General features: G+C 41.6%; 1 protein-coding gene across 1 annotated transcript in view; it reads right to left on the reverse strand.

The window, feature by feature from the left end:
• The window catches only part of LOC306782680 (uncharacterized protein), a gene marked incomplete at its 5' end in the record, with an annotated part of 36,270 nt that extends 21,176 nt beyond the window's left edge, over positions 1-15,094 (reverse strand). The window contains 8 exons of the mRNA XM_079276124.1: positions 6,894-6,937; positions 8,609-8,897; positions 9,599-9,867; positions 11,031-11,316; positions 11,469-11,509; positions 11,837-12,122; positions 13,099-13,142; positions 14,818-15,094. Coding sequence (XP_079132250.1) covers positions 6,894-6,937; positions 8,609-8,897; positions 9,599-9,867; positions 11,031-11,316; positions 11,469-11,509; positions 11,837-12,122; positions 13,099-13,142; positions 14,818-15,094 — 1,536 coding nt within the window. The remainder of the gene's footprint in view (positions 1-6,893; positions 6,938-8,608; positions 8,898-9,598; positions 9,868-11,030; positions 11,317-11,468; positions 11,510-11,836; positions 12,123-13,098; positions 13,143-14,817) is intronic.
• Positions 15,095-16,371: the final 1,277 nt, after the last annotated feature.

Here is a 16,371-nt window from a genome sequence, read left to right on the forward strand (position 1 = left end):
TTGCAAGCTGAGATTTGGATCAAGTATATAGAAAGTGTTGTTGAAATACGCTGATGTGAAAGTAGTGTGTCTGGAGACTGCACAGCGCCATTTCCTAAAGGGACCACGTTCATGCATGTTGTACACTGTAAAATGAAGAGCCATCCAGAGAATTTTAATTGAAAAAATAAATTGATGAGGTTAAATAGGAGGTTGAATTGATGGTTTGTGTACCAGTATTGCAGAAGTGGCAGTGTATGGTTTTGCATGCAGCATAAGATGTGCTCTGGGAAGACATCGATTCAATTGTAGCACAAGATATCGCCATTTCCTTCGGGACCGTATTGGCACAAGGCGTACACTGTAAACAATAAGGTCAATAGATCTTCCCTGACGAGGTCTGTGTGCGATTATTTGTGGAATCACGGCAGTGTATGGTCGATTGAGTGTGGAGTAATGCCTCAGGGAGGTATCCATTTCCTTCGGGGACCGGGCTCGTGAAAACGCTATAAGAACAAATCCATATGTGATTTGTGCGTATTTCAGTGACGGCAGCGTATGGTGTCAATTTGGTAAGGATGAGAGTGACTGCGTGAAGCGTACATGGGTGAAAGACAGATGAGATTTGGAGTTGAAGTGTGCAGAGGCTCGTGTGTGTTTGCCAGTGATTGACGGTCAGTGGAGCAGAGCACACTCATGAGACACAAACTTTGCATTCAACACAGGCACACGAACACGAGGATAGAAGAGGAAAGCTGAGGGTTAATATACATGTCAGTTTTACTGGTATAGTTACAAAGATTACAGATTTATTGGAAATTGTGTTCCATAAGGACCGTCAACATAGAAGCGAAGACAGAGCAGGCATTCATTCAGTCAGAGAGACACTGGGAAAAAAGGGAGTGAAAATTTCAGATAAGAAACCAGGTGCAGGGAGTATAGGATTTAGGCCAAGGTCAGAGGGCACAAGAAAATTTGGGAGAAGCTTTGGCTCCCTCTGGTGGCACTACAGGAACTGCACAAGAAAATTTGAGAGAAGCTTTGGCTCCCTCTGGTGGCACTACAGGAACTGCACAAGAAAAGTTGGGAGAAGCTTTGGCTCCCTCTGGTAGCACTACAGGAACTGCAGAAGAACATTTGACAGGAGTTTTGGCTCCCTCTGTGGGTACTTCAGGAACTGCAAGAAGAACATTCGACAGGAGCTTTGGCTCCATCTGGTGGACATTCGGGAGTACTGCATCCAAACATTTTATATTGAAAAATTTGAAATTTCAAATTTGAAATTTGAAATTTGAAATTTGAAATTTGAAATTTGAAATTTTGAAATTTGAAATTTTGAAATTTGAAATTTGAAAAAAAAGAAGAAGATTGGAATTGATTTAAAAAAAAAATATATATAAAAAAAAAGAAAAAAAAAAACTTGATTTGAAAAGAGAAAGAAGACGAAGAACACAAGAAGACATGGCTGGAGCTGTGGCTCCATCTGGTGGCTACTCAGAAGTACTGCGTGCAAAACTGAAAAAAACAGTAACAGAGACTGGAGGCAGGACTGCATGGAAAAGAGACAAGACACATTGGGATAAATGCATGAAACGATGGCAAGAGGAGGGATGGTGGAAGGCGGCCAGTCCACTACCTCCATCAGTCAACAACCTTCGGCTCTTCACCAACGATTTGACAAAACGAGTGGCTCGAGCACAGACTGCAGAGAGAAATCAAATGACAAATCAAACCAAGCGATGGGGGTTCGCTAACCCACTGAAGCAAGCCCGCAAAGACAGAGAAGAGGAACAGCGAGTGGCAACGATGGCACTAGGGATGGCCATGACAGATCGGATGCAGGTGGACATGCCAACCGGAAAAGAAAAAACCTGGTCCCGTCTGTCACTCAACATCAACCCCCTGGACGTCACCCCTACCACTCAAGCCCCGGTAGGTCTGGAAAAGGCTGCACAGGAAATGAGCCAAACATCTCTGGCCCCGGTTCCTCCCCCACCCTCAACTAGCCTGTATCCAGCACTTCCCCCGGTTCCTCCCCCACCCTCAACTAGCCTGTATCCAGCACTTCCCCCGGTTCCTCCCCCACCCTCAACTAGCCTGTATCCAGCACTTCCTCCGGTTCCTCCCCCATACTCCCATAATAATCCATTCATACAAGCACCGGTGAGAACAGTAAAGGGAGGACTGCTCTCAGGAGCATTCCAGATGTCCCTGGATGAAGGGTGCACCATCGACACAAGCTCCACCTCAACAGAGCGAGCGATGAGAAACATGATGGAGAGGGTGAGAACATTGGAAAGAGCTATAACAGGAGTCCCCATAGACAAAAAAGATCCTGCGACAACAGAGAGAGGCCAGCAGCCCGAAGAGAATGAAACAGAGGCCCAGCAACAGAGACAATTCGATCAGGGCTGCATTCAGCGACTTGACGACGACCTCGCTGCCACAACACTTTTCCCCATGCACTCAGAAGAGACCTATGTGACAAGCAACCTGTACCATGATCCTGAAGCTGGAAGACAGCCATCACAAAGGAACCCAAGCGGACCAACCACATTGGAGAAGCTCTCTGTCCTGCTAACAGAGGCGGACGTGCTACAACAGACTCTGAACTCAGTTCTAGCCCACACCAGCCACTGTGACAGACCGGTGGCAGTGCCAATGTATGCGGTGTCAGGCACTCTACGAGGAGAAGTTTTCCCCTTCAAGACAGGGACTGGAGTTCCACTCTCCCAACATGCCATGCAACTTCGGTCTCAGGGCCAGCACCAACGAGAAGAAACAGAGCAGAGTGTTCGTGGTGCATATCCCCTGAGAGCAGCCCCCACTCTAGCCCAACCACAGCGTGTTCAATTTGTGCCTTTTGGGTTTGCAGATCTGACCAGCATGATACAACAGCTTCCATCCCTCCATGCAGGAGCTGATCCGTGGATTGAGCTCACGGAAGCTTTGACTGCTGGCCGCCAGCTAGCAGTGGGCGACCTGAGAGCACTTCTCTCCCGCTGTCTGGACCCATCCGAGTGTACTGCCCTACTACACATGGCAGGCGCTGGTGCGGCACCAGATGCCGACCCCTTTGATCAACATCGTACAGCGTTGTGGCAGCAGCTCAGAACTAAGTTCCCCACTCCAGTGAACCAAGGTGCAGTGGCAGCATTCATCTGGACCCCGGGAGAGTCTCCACCCCTGTATCTGGCCAGAGCAGAACGGGTGTGGCGCCAGGCCTTCAGAGAGCCACATGATGCAAGCATTACCACAGTGGCACTATGGCGTACAATGGTAAAACGAGGCCTCCCTGATGGACCTCGCCGGTGCATGGACGCAGTGGTTGGCCTAGAAGAAATGACACAAGACATGTGGAACGCCCAGCTCCGACATTACCTCTCCAAGCACATTCAAACTGAGGCGGGTAGTGACACAGAAATTAAGACCTTGCAGAAGGCCCTTCTCAAGAAACAACTCAAAGAACACAGGACGCGATCTGATGACTCGCCTCAATCTGATCATCTGGATGAACCAAGAGGGTGTACATGTCTCGTCCAACCCACCAACTAGTACGTTGTCCATGCCAGTACGCATTCTCTCCCTTGCTCCCATTACAGAGACAGTGTCCCCCACAGACGAAGAAGTTTTCTGGCTACGCTGTCTTCAAACTGGCCCCCAGACCCCTGCCATCCAATATTGGTTCAACATTCTCAAACCAAAAATCACTCAGCTTTTCCCATACAAAACTCCCCTGGACCACGTCCACTGCACTCATGTCCCCAGACTACTCCCTACCGTTCCACCTTGATGTTTCTGAAAGAGACAGCCTACTCAATGCTGTACTCTTCCAGAAAAAGGGGGGTGAAAGACAGGTACTGATGTATCATTCATCAAAACTTGACACTGTGGAAAATGGTCAATCCACGTGCGCAAGATATGTTGCAGCAGTGGCAAAAGCAATTGAAAAAAAAACAAAAAAAAACTTCTCATATTGTGATGGGCCATCCACTGAAGCCAACATCCGGCCCACCTGAGCTTACCATCGAACACATCAAAGATCATCAAAAGAAAGCAGGACCTTATGAATGGTCCGAATGGACACGGAAAGGAGCCTCAAAAGACAAAGAAGGTCTGTGGAGAGCCCACGACGGCAGAGTGGTTGCCTCAGCAGAACTGTGTGCAGCACTCCTACCAGGGGTCCACGGACCTACACACGAGGGAAAGAAACGGACATTGGACAATTTAAAACAACTATGGTGGCATCCGCACATGGAAGCGATATCTTTCCTCTTCTGCGATGAATGTCAAATTTGTGGAAAATACAACCCAAGAAAACCATTCAAGACACCGATGGGATCTTATCCCGTGCCCTCTGCCTGTTTCCAAGACATCAGCATAGATTATACAGATATGGGACCAGAGAACAGCGTGCAGGGAAAGAGGTACATCTTGGTAATGGTAGACAGATTTTCAAGATGGGTGGAAGCAATTCCCACCAAGAGAGAAGACGCGCAGACAGTTGTAAAGTGGCTGCAGACAGAACTGATTCCCCGTTATGGAGTGCCGAGATGCATCCGCTCTGATAACGGATCACACTTTAGCAACACCATGCTCGCACAGGTAGAGCAATTTCTGGGAATCACACACCGATTCGGGTCAGTCTATCACCCGCAATCTCAGGGCCTGGTGGAACGAGCGAATCAGACCCTTAAGGCCAAAATTGCCAAAGTTTGCGCGGGCTCCAAATTAACATGGGTTGAGGCCCTGCCCCTGGCCCTTATGGCCATGAGGTCCGGAAAAGGGGGAGAAACACATCTCTCCCCACACGAGATCATGACTGGCCAGCCGATGCCAGGTCCACCCAGAGATGGAGGTCATATGCCACCTCTGGATGTACAGCAGATTGAAATGTCTGACTATATGAGTGCCCTAACTTCTCTTAATGAAGCTCTCTTCAAACAGATCGAGAGGACGCGAGCAGTACCTGAAGCAGTGGCAGCTGGAAAGCAGATACAAGTAGGTGATTGGGTCAGGGTCAAGGTTCACAAGCGCAAGTGGACTGACCCCAGGTGGACTGGGCCTTACGAAGTGAAGGAGGTTACTTCACACTCGGTCCAGGTCAAGGGCAAATCAGGCGCCCCTTGGCACCACCTGACACATTGTGTCCCAGCACCGGTACCAACCAGAACACTGGGAGAAATTCGCACTAATTTGGAAAAATGCACCGAGAGTCTAGACGCTGTCTAGGGGACCCTCATGCAAACCCCGCCGACCGAGGTCGGCAGCGCTTCACCTGGAAAGGGGTGGGATGTGGGAAGAAAACTATAATGGGGGTGGGTATGGGCATACTAGTTGCCTTACTGATCTGGGGATTAGAAACCAAGTATCAGACACACCAGCACCCATCTAATTCAACTGCCCCTCTTCCCTCTCCATCCCCGAATCAGACACACACCCGAACTAGACATAGCACCCCACCAACTTCTGATCCAGACGATTCAGATGATAGGGACCTAAACCTCGAGTTACAGCCATTGAATGAGTAGTTCCAAAACATAGAAGTTCACACCTAGCAGGTGTGAAAAGGGGGATTTGTAAATAAAATATATTCATTCACTGTTAAATAATATGCGCTATAATTGTAAAGCTTATATTGCGGAGTTGTGAGGTCACTGTAAGTAGGTCAAAAACGCCGAATGGGGCATTCCGTCGCTTGTTCGTACGATAGGAACAGATACAGTGGCCCTGAAAGTAAACGCTTGCTTAAACCACCAGATTAGGGCAGAAACTGCCATCTTAGAGTAAGAAAAGACCTCTTTTTATCTATTCACACAGAGACTTCGAAATAGTTTAGAACTGCACTCCTTTCATTTTCTTCACCTCAAGTGTTAACAATATGCTGTAGATCAACATTTCACACACACTGACGTTCCAGAGAAGGCAGGTTTCGGACGTGAGCCAGTGTGGATGACGCTGTCCAGAGCTCCATCAGGTCATCTGAATGCTAAAAACAGATCCACCTCTCCTTTTATTTTGACCAATGGCTCCACAAGGAGAACCAGATGGACACGCCTGCGCACTCTGCTATAAGCGCTCTTTGGTTTCACTTTTGGCACTCTTTGCTTTTGCTAGAGTCCGTGCACGTTTAACTGCTGGACATAATACTTCTGTCACAAATAAATCTTATTGCTTGAATTGAGCTAAACGCCTCGATCTCAGTCTGTTAACTCGATCTTCATTCTTAACACGCTGCAACTTATTATTATTTTCATATGTTAATGACTTGCAATTTCTATTTTTCAATATACAAAACAATCAGTGTACAAATATCTATAAATACATCTTATGTCCTTCCTCATTGCTCCCTCCCAACCCCGTGCAACTCCAAGAACAAGTGGGATGAACAACATTTCAATCAATCAATAATGTGCCTTCATAGAAATAATATTAAGAAATATAAATAAAATAACATAAATACATTAATCCTTTTTAGCACATAATATAAAATCCACCTGGAGAACTTGAGATTCATCAGCTTCCTACTTACCCTTACTCCTGTGCACTCATTTCAGTTAACTATCATTCTTATTATTGATGAATGTGACGATTATTTTCTAAATTGATGGATTCATTGTTTGGTCTGTAAAATGTCAGAAAATGGTTAAAGATCACAATTCCCTAAAGTCCACGTTGACATCTTTAAAAGTCTTGTTCTGTCTGACTCAACAGCCCAAACCCAAAAATATTCAGTTTACAATGATACAGAACAGAGAAAAGATCTTCAACAATATTTCACATTTTTGCTAAACAAAAAGTACTTCAATGATTAAGAGATTGTCAAAATAGTTGTGATTTATTTTCTGTTGATCAACTGATTGATTCATTGTTTCAGCTTTCGTTTAAAGTCAGACAGATGTGACATTACTCACCTTCTGGATCAGTGCAGGCCAATGTTCATCCACAGTGTGTTTCTCTGAGGAGAAAATAAATATAGATGATTGATTCAACACCAGGCTTTATAATAACACACTGTCAGACTACAAGAACTATAATGTTACGGATGATCGCATTATGAACAGAAAATCTACTGAATACCATAATAAAAATAAACTACCGTCTTCTTTGCTAGACTGAAATGTAAATTAAAGTAACTTCATGGCTTTCAGGAATCATTTTTCTTCAAGTTCAATGAATAATATTCAACAGATTCATGTGAAATTATGTTGACAACATTAACCAAATTCACATTGGGTTATATACAATACTGGTGATAATGAAATCAAGATACACAAATTTAATGGACCAAAAAACAAACAAGATCACGTGTCCCAATAAAGAAAATGTTTTCAAAGAATAGATGTTGAGAGACTTTTGAAACCACAAAATGTACAAACTAGAGTTGCTGACTCTCAGTTGTATTTCTAGTCATGCAACTAGTCGAGATGCAGTTTACATCCATGTCTGTCGAAAATGTTGGGAACGAAAAGGAGCGTGTTTGAGCCAACAGCAAATATGAAAAACTAAATTATTGACATCAATAGAATTATTAATGTCAGTAAGATTATTCACAATTTGTAATAATAACGGGGCACTACCCTGTGAACAGGGACCAATAACCAAACTATAAACTAAGTCTCAAAATTAGTATTCACTCACAATGTCAATAGTCAAATACTATTTAACATTCAGAGTGAAAGGGAAGGTTTGAATTTGAGCACGGGCCACATATCCAGTTATCACCACAATACACATGCACCAAGTTATCACAGACAGCTGTTCTGTAAAGTACAACAGAGCTTATTAAGTATCAATAATAATGATCTCGTCAACTAATGTCTAAAACTAACAACAAATACTACACATTTATGAGCACGCTATCAAAAATCAACAAACTGTGGTAAGAGGGAGAGTGTGTATCAACACCAACAACAAGGTATCATTGCAGCACTTAAGAAGTTATATTTTGTCTCCTCCCCTTTTCTTTGCTGATCCAAAAAAAGATCCGTGACTCAAAAACCGTGATCCGATCCGAACCGTGAGCTTTGTGATCCGTTGCAACCCGAGTAATTAGCATATGAATTATTGAGTTATGGCCAAAAACGTGTTTTATGAGGTCAGAGTGACCTTTGACCACCAACATCTAATCACTTCATCCTTGAGTCCAGGTGGACGTTTGTGCCAAATCTGAAGAAATTCCCTCCAGGCGTTCCTGAGACATCACGTTCACGACAATGGACCAGATGGAAGTACGTATGGACAACCCGAGAACATAAAGCCTCCGCCCACGACCACAAGTCAACAGACTCATGAACCCCTCACAACATCTTCACTTTGAAGTTGAAATCCAAAACATTCACCTCTGAAGTAATATTTGTCTGATTTAACATGCAGTCTTTATTTTGTATGCACAAGTATATTTAATTAGTTAAACTAGATGCTTCAAAAAGACAACGAACAACTAACTCTGTGAAGCTTATAAAGTTCAGTTTTTGTTGAGAATGTGTTTGAGAGGTGTTCTTTCAACTCTTTGGTAGTTTTGCTGTCATGGCGGGCCTATATGGTGTTGCATTGCTTTACTATAAGCTGCTGTATTTGTAGCCGTGCATATTAAATATTATTAATGTGACCGTTATCTTTATCTTACCTTTGGGTTCTGAGCTGGTCTCTGACAGCCTCTGCACCAGATCAGTCCTGTTCATGTCCATGAAAACCTCCTTGGTCACCTCCACAGACTGTTGATTCCATATCTCCATCATCACATCCACCAGGTCGTCTGTCCTGTGTGCCCAATGCAGTCGACCCCATGAGCTTTGTGGAAGGCCCCAGTGGAGGAAGTTGAACTGCAGCAACCACGTGAATTTCTTTAACTCCTCGGAGCTCAAATCATTGAGAGTTTCCAAAAGCAGCTCTTCATCAGTCATCATCGTTTCCACCTGGAAAATTCCAATTATATGTTCATAAAGAAACATGTTCATGAGAACCACTGCTCTGTAAAGGAACAGCTTGAATTCCTCCATACAGAGCATGATGGGTCATTGGATGGTTTACATGTAAAATGATGTGAATCATAGGCTCTGACTTTCAGACACCAGGTCAACTCAGTGGAACACTTCTGGGAGATTTTGGACTGAAGTTTAGGCAGCACTCTAAACCAACATCATCAAAACAGCAAATAAATGCACGTCATGTGGTAGGTGCTCATCTCTCCAGCACAGTTCCAGCTAATTTATGATGTTTTGCAAAATGCCGATTTTCAGTTATGCAGCAAAAGTAGTTTGAGAAGTTTCTGTTGATGTTTTCGTGACTCTGTTTAAATTGTGACGTGTGTGAATGTGACTACAGCTGCTGTCCTTCATAAGGGAACACGCTGTAAACTGATCAGAGCTACGCTTTTTAGGCCGACAGGAGACGAGCAAATCACATTTTCTAGTGGAGGATTCCTTCAGGGATTTTAGAAATATTACCCAAAGTTTGACTTGTATTCACAAAATATTTGTTATACATTCACTTAACACTTAAAATGAGATTCTCAATTGTATTTACCTATTGAGTCTCAAAAACTGACTATATGAGAGGTTCCACCTGTGATCTCCACACTTCTTAAAATGCTTTACATCACTAAGGATTTACTCACTGGCACTTCTGTTCCACTGAGCTCATGGATTAGATCTGGCTCATGTTTGTTCAGGAATCTGTAGAACATCGCTTTTCCTTGACCTCCGCTGGATCCCAAAGGCCCACTAAAGAGCGCCGTCATCTTCTCCTGAGAGGTAGGCAGAGCCTTGATCTCATCATAACTATCTTGTTGGATGATGTTTTCGTGGAGGAGCTCATCCAAAAAGGGTGCAATGTTGCTCACTCTCTTGATCAGATTGACTTGATGTTTCTCCACAAAGTGCTCCCCTGAGGAAACAGTGAAATACATTTCTTTAGAAGAGAAGTTTCATTACAAGATGCTTTAAAACTCCTACTTATATAATTCAAAGTGTAGATGACGGAGATTCTTCAAATATAAAAATACAGACAATTTGCGACATGGATTTTTTAGGAAAAGTTATTAAGATTCTGTAACAGTGATTTCTATCGTTCAGTTGTTTGTGTATTGCATTCATTGAAGCATTTTAACTGCATGTGTGAAAAACAAACATCACACATACAACTGTGTTTTAGAGCGATAGTGACTCAAGTGTTCATTTTGATGTTTTATTTATTTAATTTTTATTCAAATTGTGAATTTACAATTTTGGATTTAAACAACAGCTGAAAGACACATTTTATATTCATGAGATGTTTCCTCCAAATGTCATTCTGAAAAGTTCTCACATCTTTTTGATTTTAATGACATTTTGTTCAATACATTTAGATGTTTAGCTTAGCTTAGCATAACAACTGGAGGCACGGGAGAACAGCTAGTCAGTCCAAAGTTTGTGTTTTATTGAACCAATACAAAAATATTTGACATTTTAATTGTTGATCTTCAGATGTGCTGGAGTTCTGTACTGAGCCAGACTAACTGTTAAATTAGGAGGTTTCAGAGTAAGTTTCTGTTTTTCTAGATAATCACTTTCAATTAACTAACAGATTATATCCGCTTTACAGCTCAGGAAAAACAAAATCGTTAGATCGTAGAATTAGTAAAATAATTTTGCAATGAAAAGTGCATTTCCTAATATCTATATAATGGTCCACAGATATAATTTATTAACTACTAAACTATAGAGGGTATCCTAACAGTCCTACCATCAGTGCTGGAAGAGGTACTCAGATCTTTAACTTTAGTAAAAATAGTAATACCATGGTAGAAATACTGTTACAAGTAAAAGTACATAAGTACCAAAGTAAAAGTACCATTACAGGCTATTTTACTGGACTATAGACTGATACAATAAAAGTCTCTCTCTCTCTCTCTCTCTCTCTCTCTCTCTCTCTCTCTCTCTCTCTCTCTCTCTCTCTCTCTCTCTCTCTCTCTCTCTCTCTCTCTCTCTCTCTGTGACTGTATATTTTACCTTTAAACTTTCAATTTTGAGACACACGATTATGTCATGTGTTGTTTATCTTTGTCTTACCTTTGAGTCCTGAGCTGCTCTCTGACCACCTCCACATTAGATCAGTTCTGTTCATCTTCTCAACAACCTCCCTGGTTAAATCCAGAGACTGATGGCCGTAGGCCTGCACCATCAGAACCACTGTTTCTTCACTGTCTGCTCTTTGTCTCAACATGTATGAGATGTTTGGGAGGTTCTTCTGTGAGACGATCAACTGCAGGAACTCCTGGAATTTCTTTAACTCTGAATGATCTAAATCATTCAAGGTTTCTAAAAGCAGCTGTTTAACAGCTACTTTTGTTGCTACCTGAAAGAAAAGCAATACATTTATAAAATCAATTAGTAAATCATGACTTTGGGTCTTATCATTTTTTTAAATGTTAAAGATGACAACATTTTTTCAGCAGCATTGGTGGAATGAAAGCTGTGTTGTATGAAGTCAGATGTGACATTACTCACTCTCTGGATCAGTGCAGATCTGTGTTCATCAGAGAGTTTCTCTGAGGAGAAAAGTAGTAAAAGTCATGAGTGATTGATCTAACGTATGACAATAAATATTGTTCACAGGCAACATTGCTTTTCATGAAATCTACACAACACAATATTACACTTAAACCACAACATTCATTGTCTCCTCTCCCAAAATATGTTTCATACTTCATATCAGTCAAACAATATATTTTGTACACAAGATGATGTGTCTTTTCTCTACATTATCAATCATAGTATTCAAAATGAAAAGAGAAGAAGCTTATGACACAACTTATGACATACGTGTGAAGTAACAGTTTCATGGTTTTAAGATGTTTTTCTCTTTGTTGTCTTACTTTTGGGTCTTGAGCTGCTGTGTGACAACATCTGCACCAGATCAGTCCGGTTCATCTTCTTTAAAACCTTCTTGGTCTTGTTCACAGACTGTTGGCCGTAGATCAGCACCATTAAAAACACCATGTCCTGATTGTCTGTTACCTCTGACAGCATCAATGAGATGTCTGAGCGTCTACTGAAGACAGTTTGACTCCAGAGGACATCCTTGAACATCTCGAGCTCCTCGTCACTCAAACCAGCCAGCGTTTCCAAAAGCAGCTCGATAACAGACGCCATCGTTTCCACCTGATATATTCAAAGGAAATGTTCATGAGAGAAAAATTAAAAAAATTAGATTTTTCTGTTCACATTTCATCAATGTCTGTTTCAGAAGCGTGGATGTGGTGAGTACATCAGTCATATCACACAAGGTCATGATATGATTCATAATATTTGTCCAATTCATCTCATACACACTACAGTTCTGAAAAAACCTTCTGATGAAAAATTAAGTTGATTTTATTCATCATTTATAATATTTAAGGTGAGGATCATTTTTAATCTACATCTGTTGAATAAAAGCTGCATTGTCTAAAGTAGCGCTGCAACTTATTATTATTTACATAAGTTAATGACTTGCAATTTCTATTTTTCAATATACAAAACAATCAGTGTACAAATATCTATAAATACATCTTATGTCCTTCCTCATTGCTCCCTCCCAACCCCGTGCAACTCCAAGAACAAGTGGGATGAACAACATTTCACTCAATCAATAATGTGCCTTCATAGAAATAATATTAAGAAATATAAATAAAATAACATAAATACATTAATCCTTTTTAGAACATAACATAAAATCCACCTGGAGAACTTGAGATTCATCAGCTTCCTACTTACCCTTACTCCTGTGCACTCATTTCAGTTAACTATCATTCTTATTATTGATGAATGTGACGATTATTTTCTAAATTGATGGATTCATTGTTTGGTCTATAAAATGTCAGAAAATGGTTAAAGATCACAATTCCCTAAAGTCCACGTTGACATCTTTTAAACTCTTGTTCTGTCTGACTCAACAGCCCAAACCCAAAAATATTCAGTTTACAATGATACAGAACAGAGAAAAGATCTTCAACAATATTTCACATTTTTGCAAAACAAAAAGTACTTCAATGATTAAGAGATTGTCAAAATAGTTGTGATTTATTTTCTGTTGATCAACTGATTGATTAATTGTTTCAGCTTTCGTTTAAAGTCAGACAGATGTGACATTACTCACTTTCTGGATCAGTGCAGGCCAATGTTCATCCACAGTGTGTTTCTCTGAGGAGAAAATAAATATAGATGATTGATTCAACACCAAGCTTTATAATAACACACCGTCAGAATACAAGAACTATAATGTTCAGGATGATCGCATTATGAACAGAAAATCTACTGAATACCATCATAAAAATAAACTACCGTCTTCTTTGCGAGACTGAAATGTAAACTAAAGTAACTTCATGGCTTTCAGGAATCATTTTTCTTCAAGTTCAATGAATAATATTCAACAGATTCATGTGAAATTATGTTGACAACATTAACCAAATTCACATTGGGTTCTATACAATACTGGTGATAATGAAATCAAGATACACAAATTTAATGGACCAAAAAACAAACAAGATCACGTGTCCCAATAAAAAAAATGTTTTCAAAGAATAGATGTTGAGAGACTTTTGAAACCACAAAATGTACAAACTAGAGTTGCTGACTCTCAGTTGTATTTCTAGTCATGCAACTAGTCGAGATGCAGTTTACATCCATGTCTGTCGAAAATGTTGGGAACGAAAAGGAGCGTGTTTGAGCCAACAGCAAATATGAAAAACTAAATTATTGACATCAATAGAATTATTAATGTCAGTAAGATTATTCACAATTTGTAATAATAACGGGGCACTAACCTGTGAACAGGGACCAATAACCAAACTATAAACTAAGTCTCATAATTAGTATTCACTCACAATGTCAATAGTCAAATACTATTTAACATTCAGAGTGAAAGGGAAGGTTTGAATTTGAGCACGGGCCACATATCCAGTTATCACCACAATACACATGCACCAAGTTATCACAGACAGCTGTTCTTTAAAGTACAACAGAGCTTATTAAGTATCAATAATAATGATCTCCTCAACTAATGTCTAAAACTAACAACAAATACTACACATTTATGAGCACGCTATCAAAAATCAACAAACTGTGGTAAGAGGGAGAGTGTGTGTATCAACAACAACAAGGTATCATTGCAGCACTTAAGAAGTTATATTTTGTCTCCTCCCCTTTTCTTTGCTGATCCAAAAAAAGATCCGTGACTCAAAAACCGTGATCCGATCCGAACCGTGAGCTTTGTGATCCGTTGCAGCCCGAGTAATTAGCATATGAATCCTTGAGTTATGTCTAAAAACATGTTTTATGAGGTCAGAGTGACCTTTGACCACCAACATCTAATCACTTCATCCTTGAGTCCAGGTGGACGTTTGTGCCAAATCTGAAGAAATTCCCTCCAGGCGTTCCTGAGACATCACGTTCACGACAATGGACCAGATGGAAGTACGTATGGACAACCCGAGAACATAAAGCCTCCGCCCACGACCACAAGTCAACAGACTCATGAACCCCTCACAACATCTTCACTTTGAAGTTGAAATCCAAAACATTCACCTCTGAAGTAATATTTGTCTGATTTAACATGCAGTCTTTATTTTGTTTGCACAAGTATATTTAATTAGTTAAACTAGACGCTTCAAAAAGACAACGAACAACTAACTCTGTGAAGCTTATAAAGTTCAGTTTTTGTTGAGAATGTGTTTGAGAGGTGTTCTTTCAACTCTTTGGTAGTTTTGCTGTCATGGCGGGCCTATATGGTGTTGTTGCATTGCTTTATACTATAAGCTGCTGTATTTGTAGCCGTGCATATTAAATATTATTAATGTGACCGTTATCTTTATCTTACCTTTGGGTTCTGAGCTGGTCTCTGACAGCCTCTGCACCAGATCAGTCCTGTTCATGTCCATGAAAACCTCCTTGGTCACCTCCACAGACTGTTGATTCCATATCTCCATCATCACATTCACCAGTTTGTCTGTCCTGTGTGCCCAATGCAGTCGACTCCATGAGAATTGTGGAAGGCCCCAGTCGAGGAAGTTGAACAGCAGCAACCACCTGAATTTCTTTAACTCCTCGGAGCTCAAATCATTGAGAGTTTCCAAAAGCAGCTCTTCATCAGTCATCATTGTTTCCACCTGGAAAATTCCAATTATATGTTCATAAAGAAACATGTTCATGAGAACCACTGCTCTGTAAAGGAACAGCTTGAATTCCTCCATACAGAGCATGATGGGTCATTGGATGGTTTACATCAGCGGTTCCCAAACTTTTTAGGCCGCGCACCCCCTTCTACATCCCGACCGGGTTCGCGCACCCCCCCCCCCCCCCCCATTAATATATAAAAAATAAAAAAGACGCAACAGAGCCTTTTAAGCCTTCATAGCCGCATAAGAATCGGACCAATGAGAGAACAGTTTGCTCGCGCGTGGCATTTGTTTACAAGATTTAGTCCGCTGTTAAATGTTGCAGTATGAACACAAACCGAACAAAGGAGCAACTGCAACAAAGCAAACGAACTGAAGGTGTGAAAACGCCCTGAAACACTGCAACAAAGTTTCAATAACTTTCAGTGACACAAGGCGTCACTTTTAAAGAGCAATACGGATGTGAGGACACACGCACAGGCTCAGAGGCAGATTATCACATTTAATTTACAATTAATGAGCGACTAATGTAGCCAGGATGTCTTCGGACAAAGCATCGATGCGGCGCGACACAGTGTTGTTGGACACCGGGATCATGTCCAACTTTTTTGCTTCTTTCTCCCCAATCATACATTCCACCATCTCTCTGGCAGCTGGCAAGCTCACGTCTTCGGCGATTGTGTGCGGTAGCCCCTTTCTCGCTATTCTGTAACCAGATATGAAGCCCGTAGTGCGTCATTTATAGACCAACACATGAATGAGACTGCAGTTGTTTTTGGCTGTTTTGTAACTCCTCCAATTTCGATATAAAGAATGTAAGGGGCTTTTGACTTGCACTGGCATGCTTGGTGTTCAGGTGGCGACGTAAATAAGAGCTTCAGACTGTTAGCCAGAACCTCACTGCACACCACGCACTGTGGCTTTGGGGAATCTGCGTTGCCAATCCAAGTGAAGCCCAGACACAGATACTTTTCATCATATTTCCTCTTTTTTCCCAGTCTGATGCTCACTCTCGTTTCCTCTTTTTCACCTTGACTCCGCGATGGGCCGATGTGCTCCCGATTTGTCTGTGCAATCCCTTCCTCCTTCCTCCGTCTCATCTTCCTCTGACTCGATTTCTTCTCCCGGTCTCTCCCCACGCACCTCTCCGTTCCCCTCGCCTCCGATTCCTCTCTCTCTCTCTGTCCCTCTCCTCTTTTATGACTGATAGCTTCAGATGTCCCACCTGACAGTTTTTAAATTAAAATTACATTTTT

This window comes from Melanostigma gelatinosum, assembly GCF_949748355.1.
Source record: "Melanostigma gelatinosum genome assembly, chromosome: 9".
NCBI lineage: Eukaryota > Metazoa > Chordata > Actinopteri > Perciformes > Zoarcidae > Melanostigma > Melanostigma gelatinosum.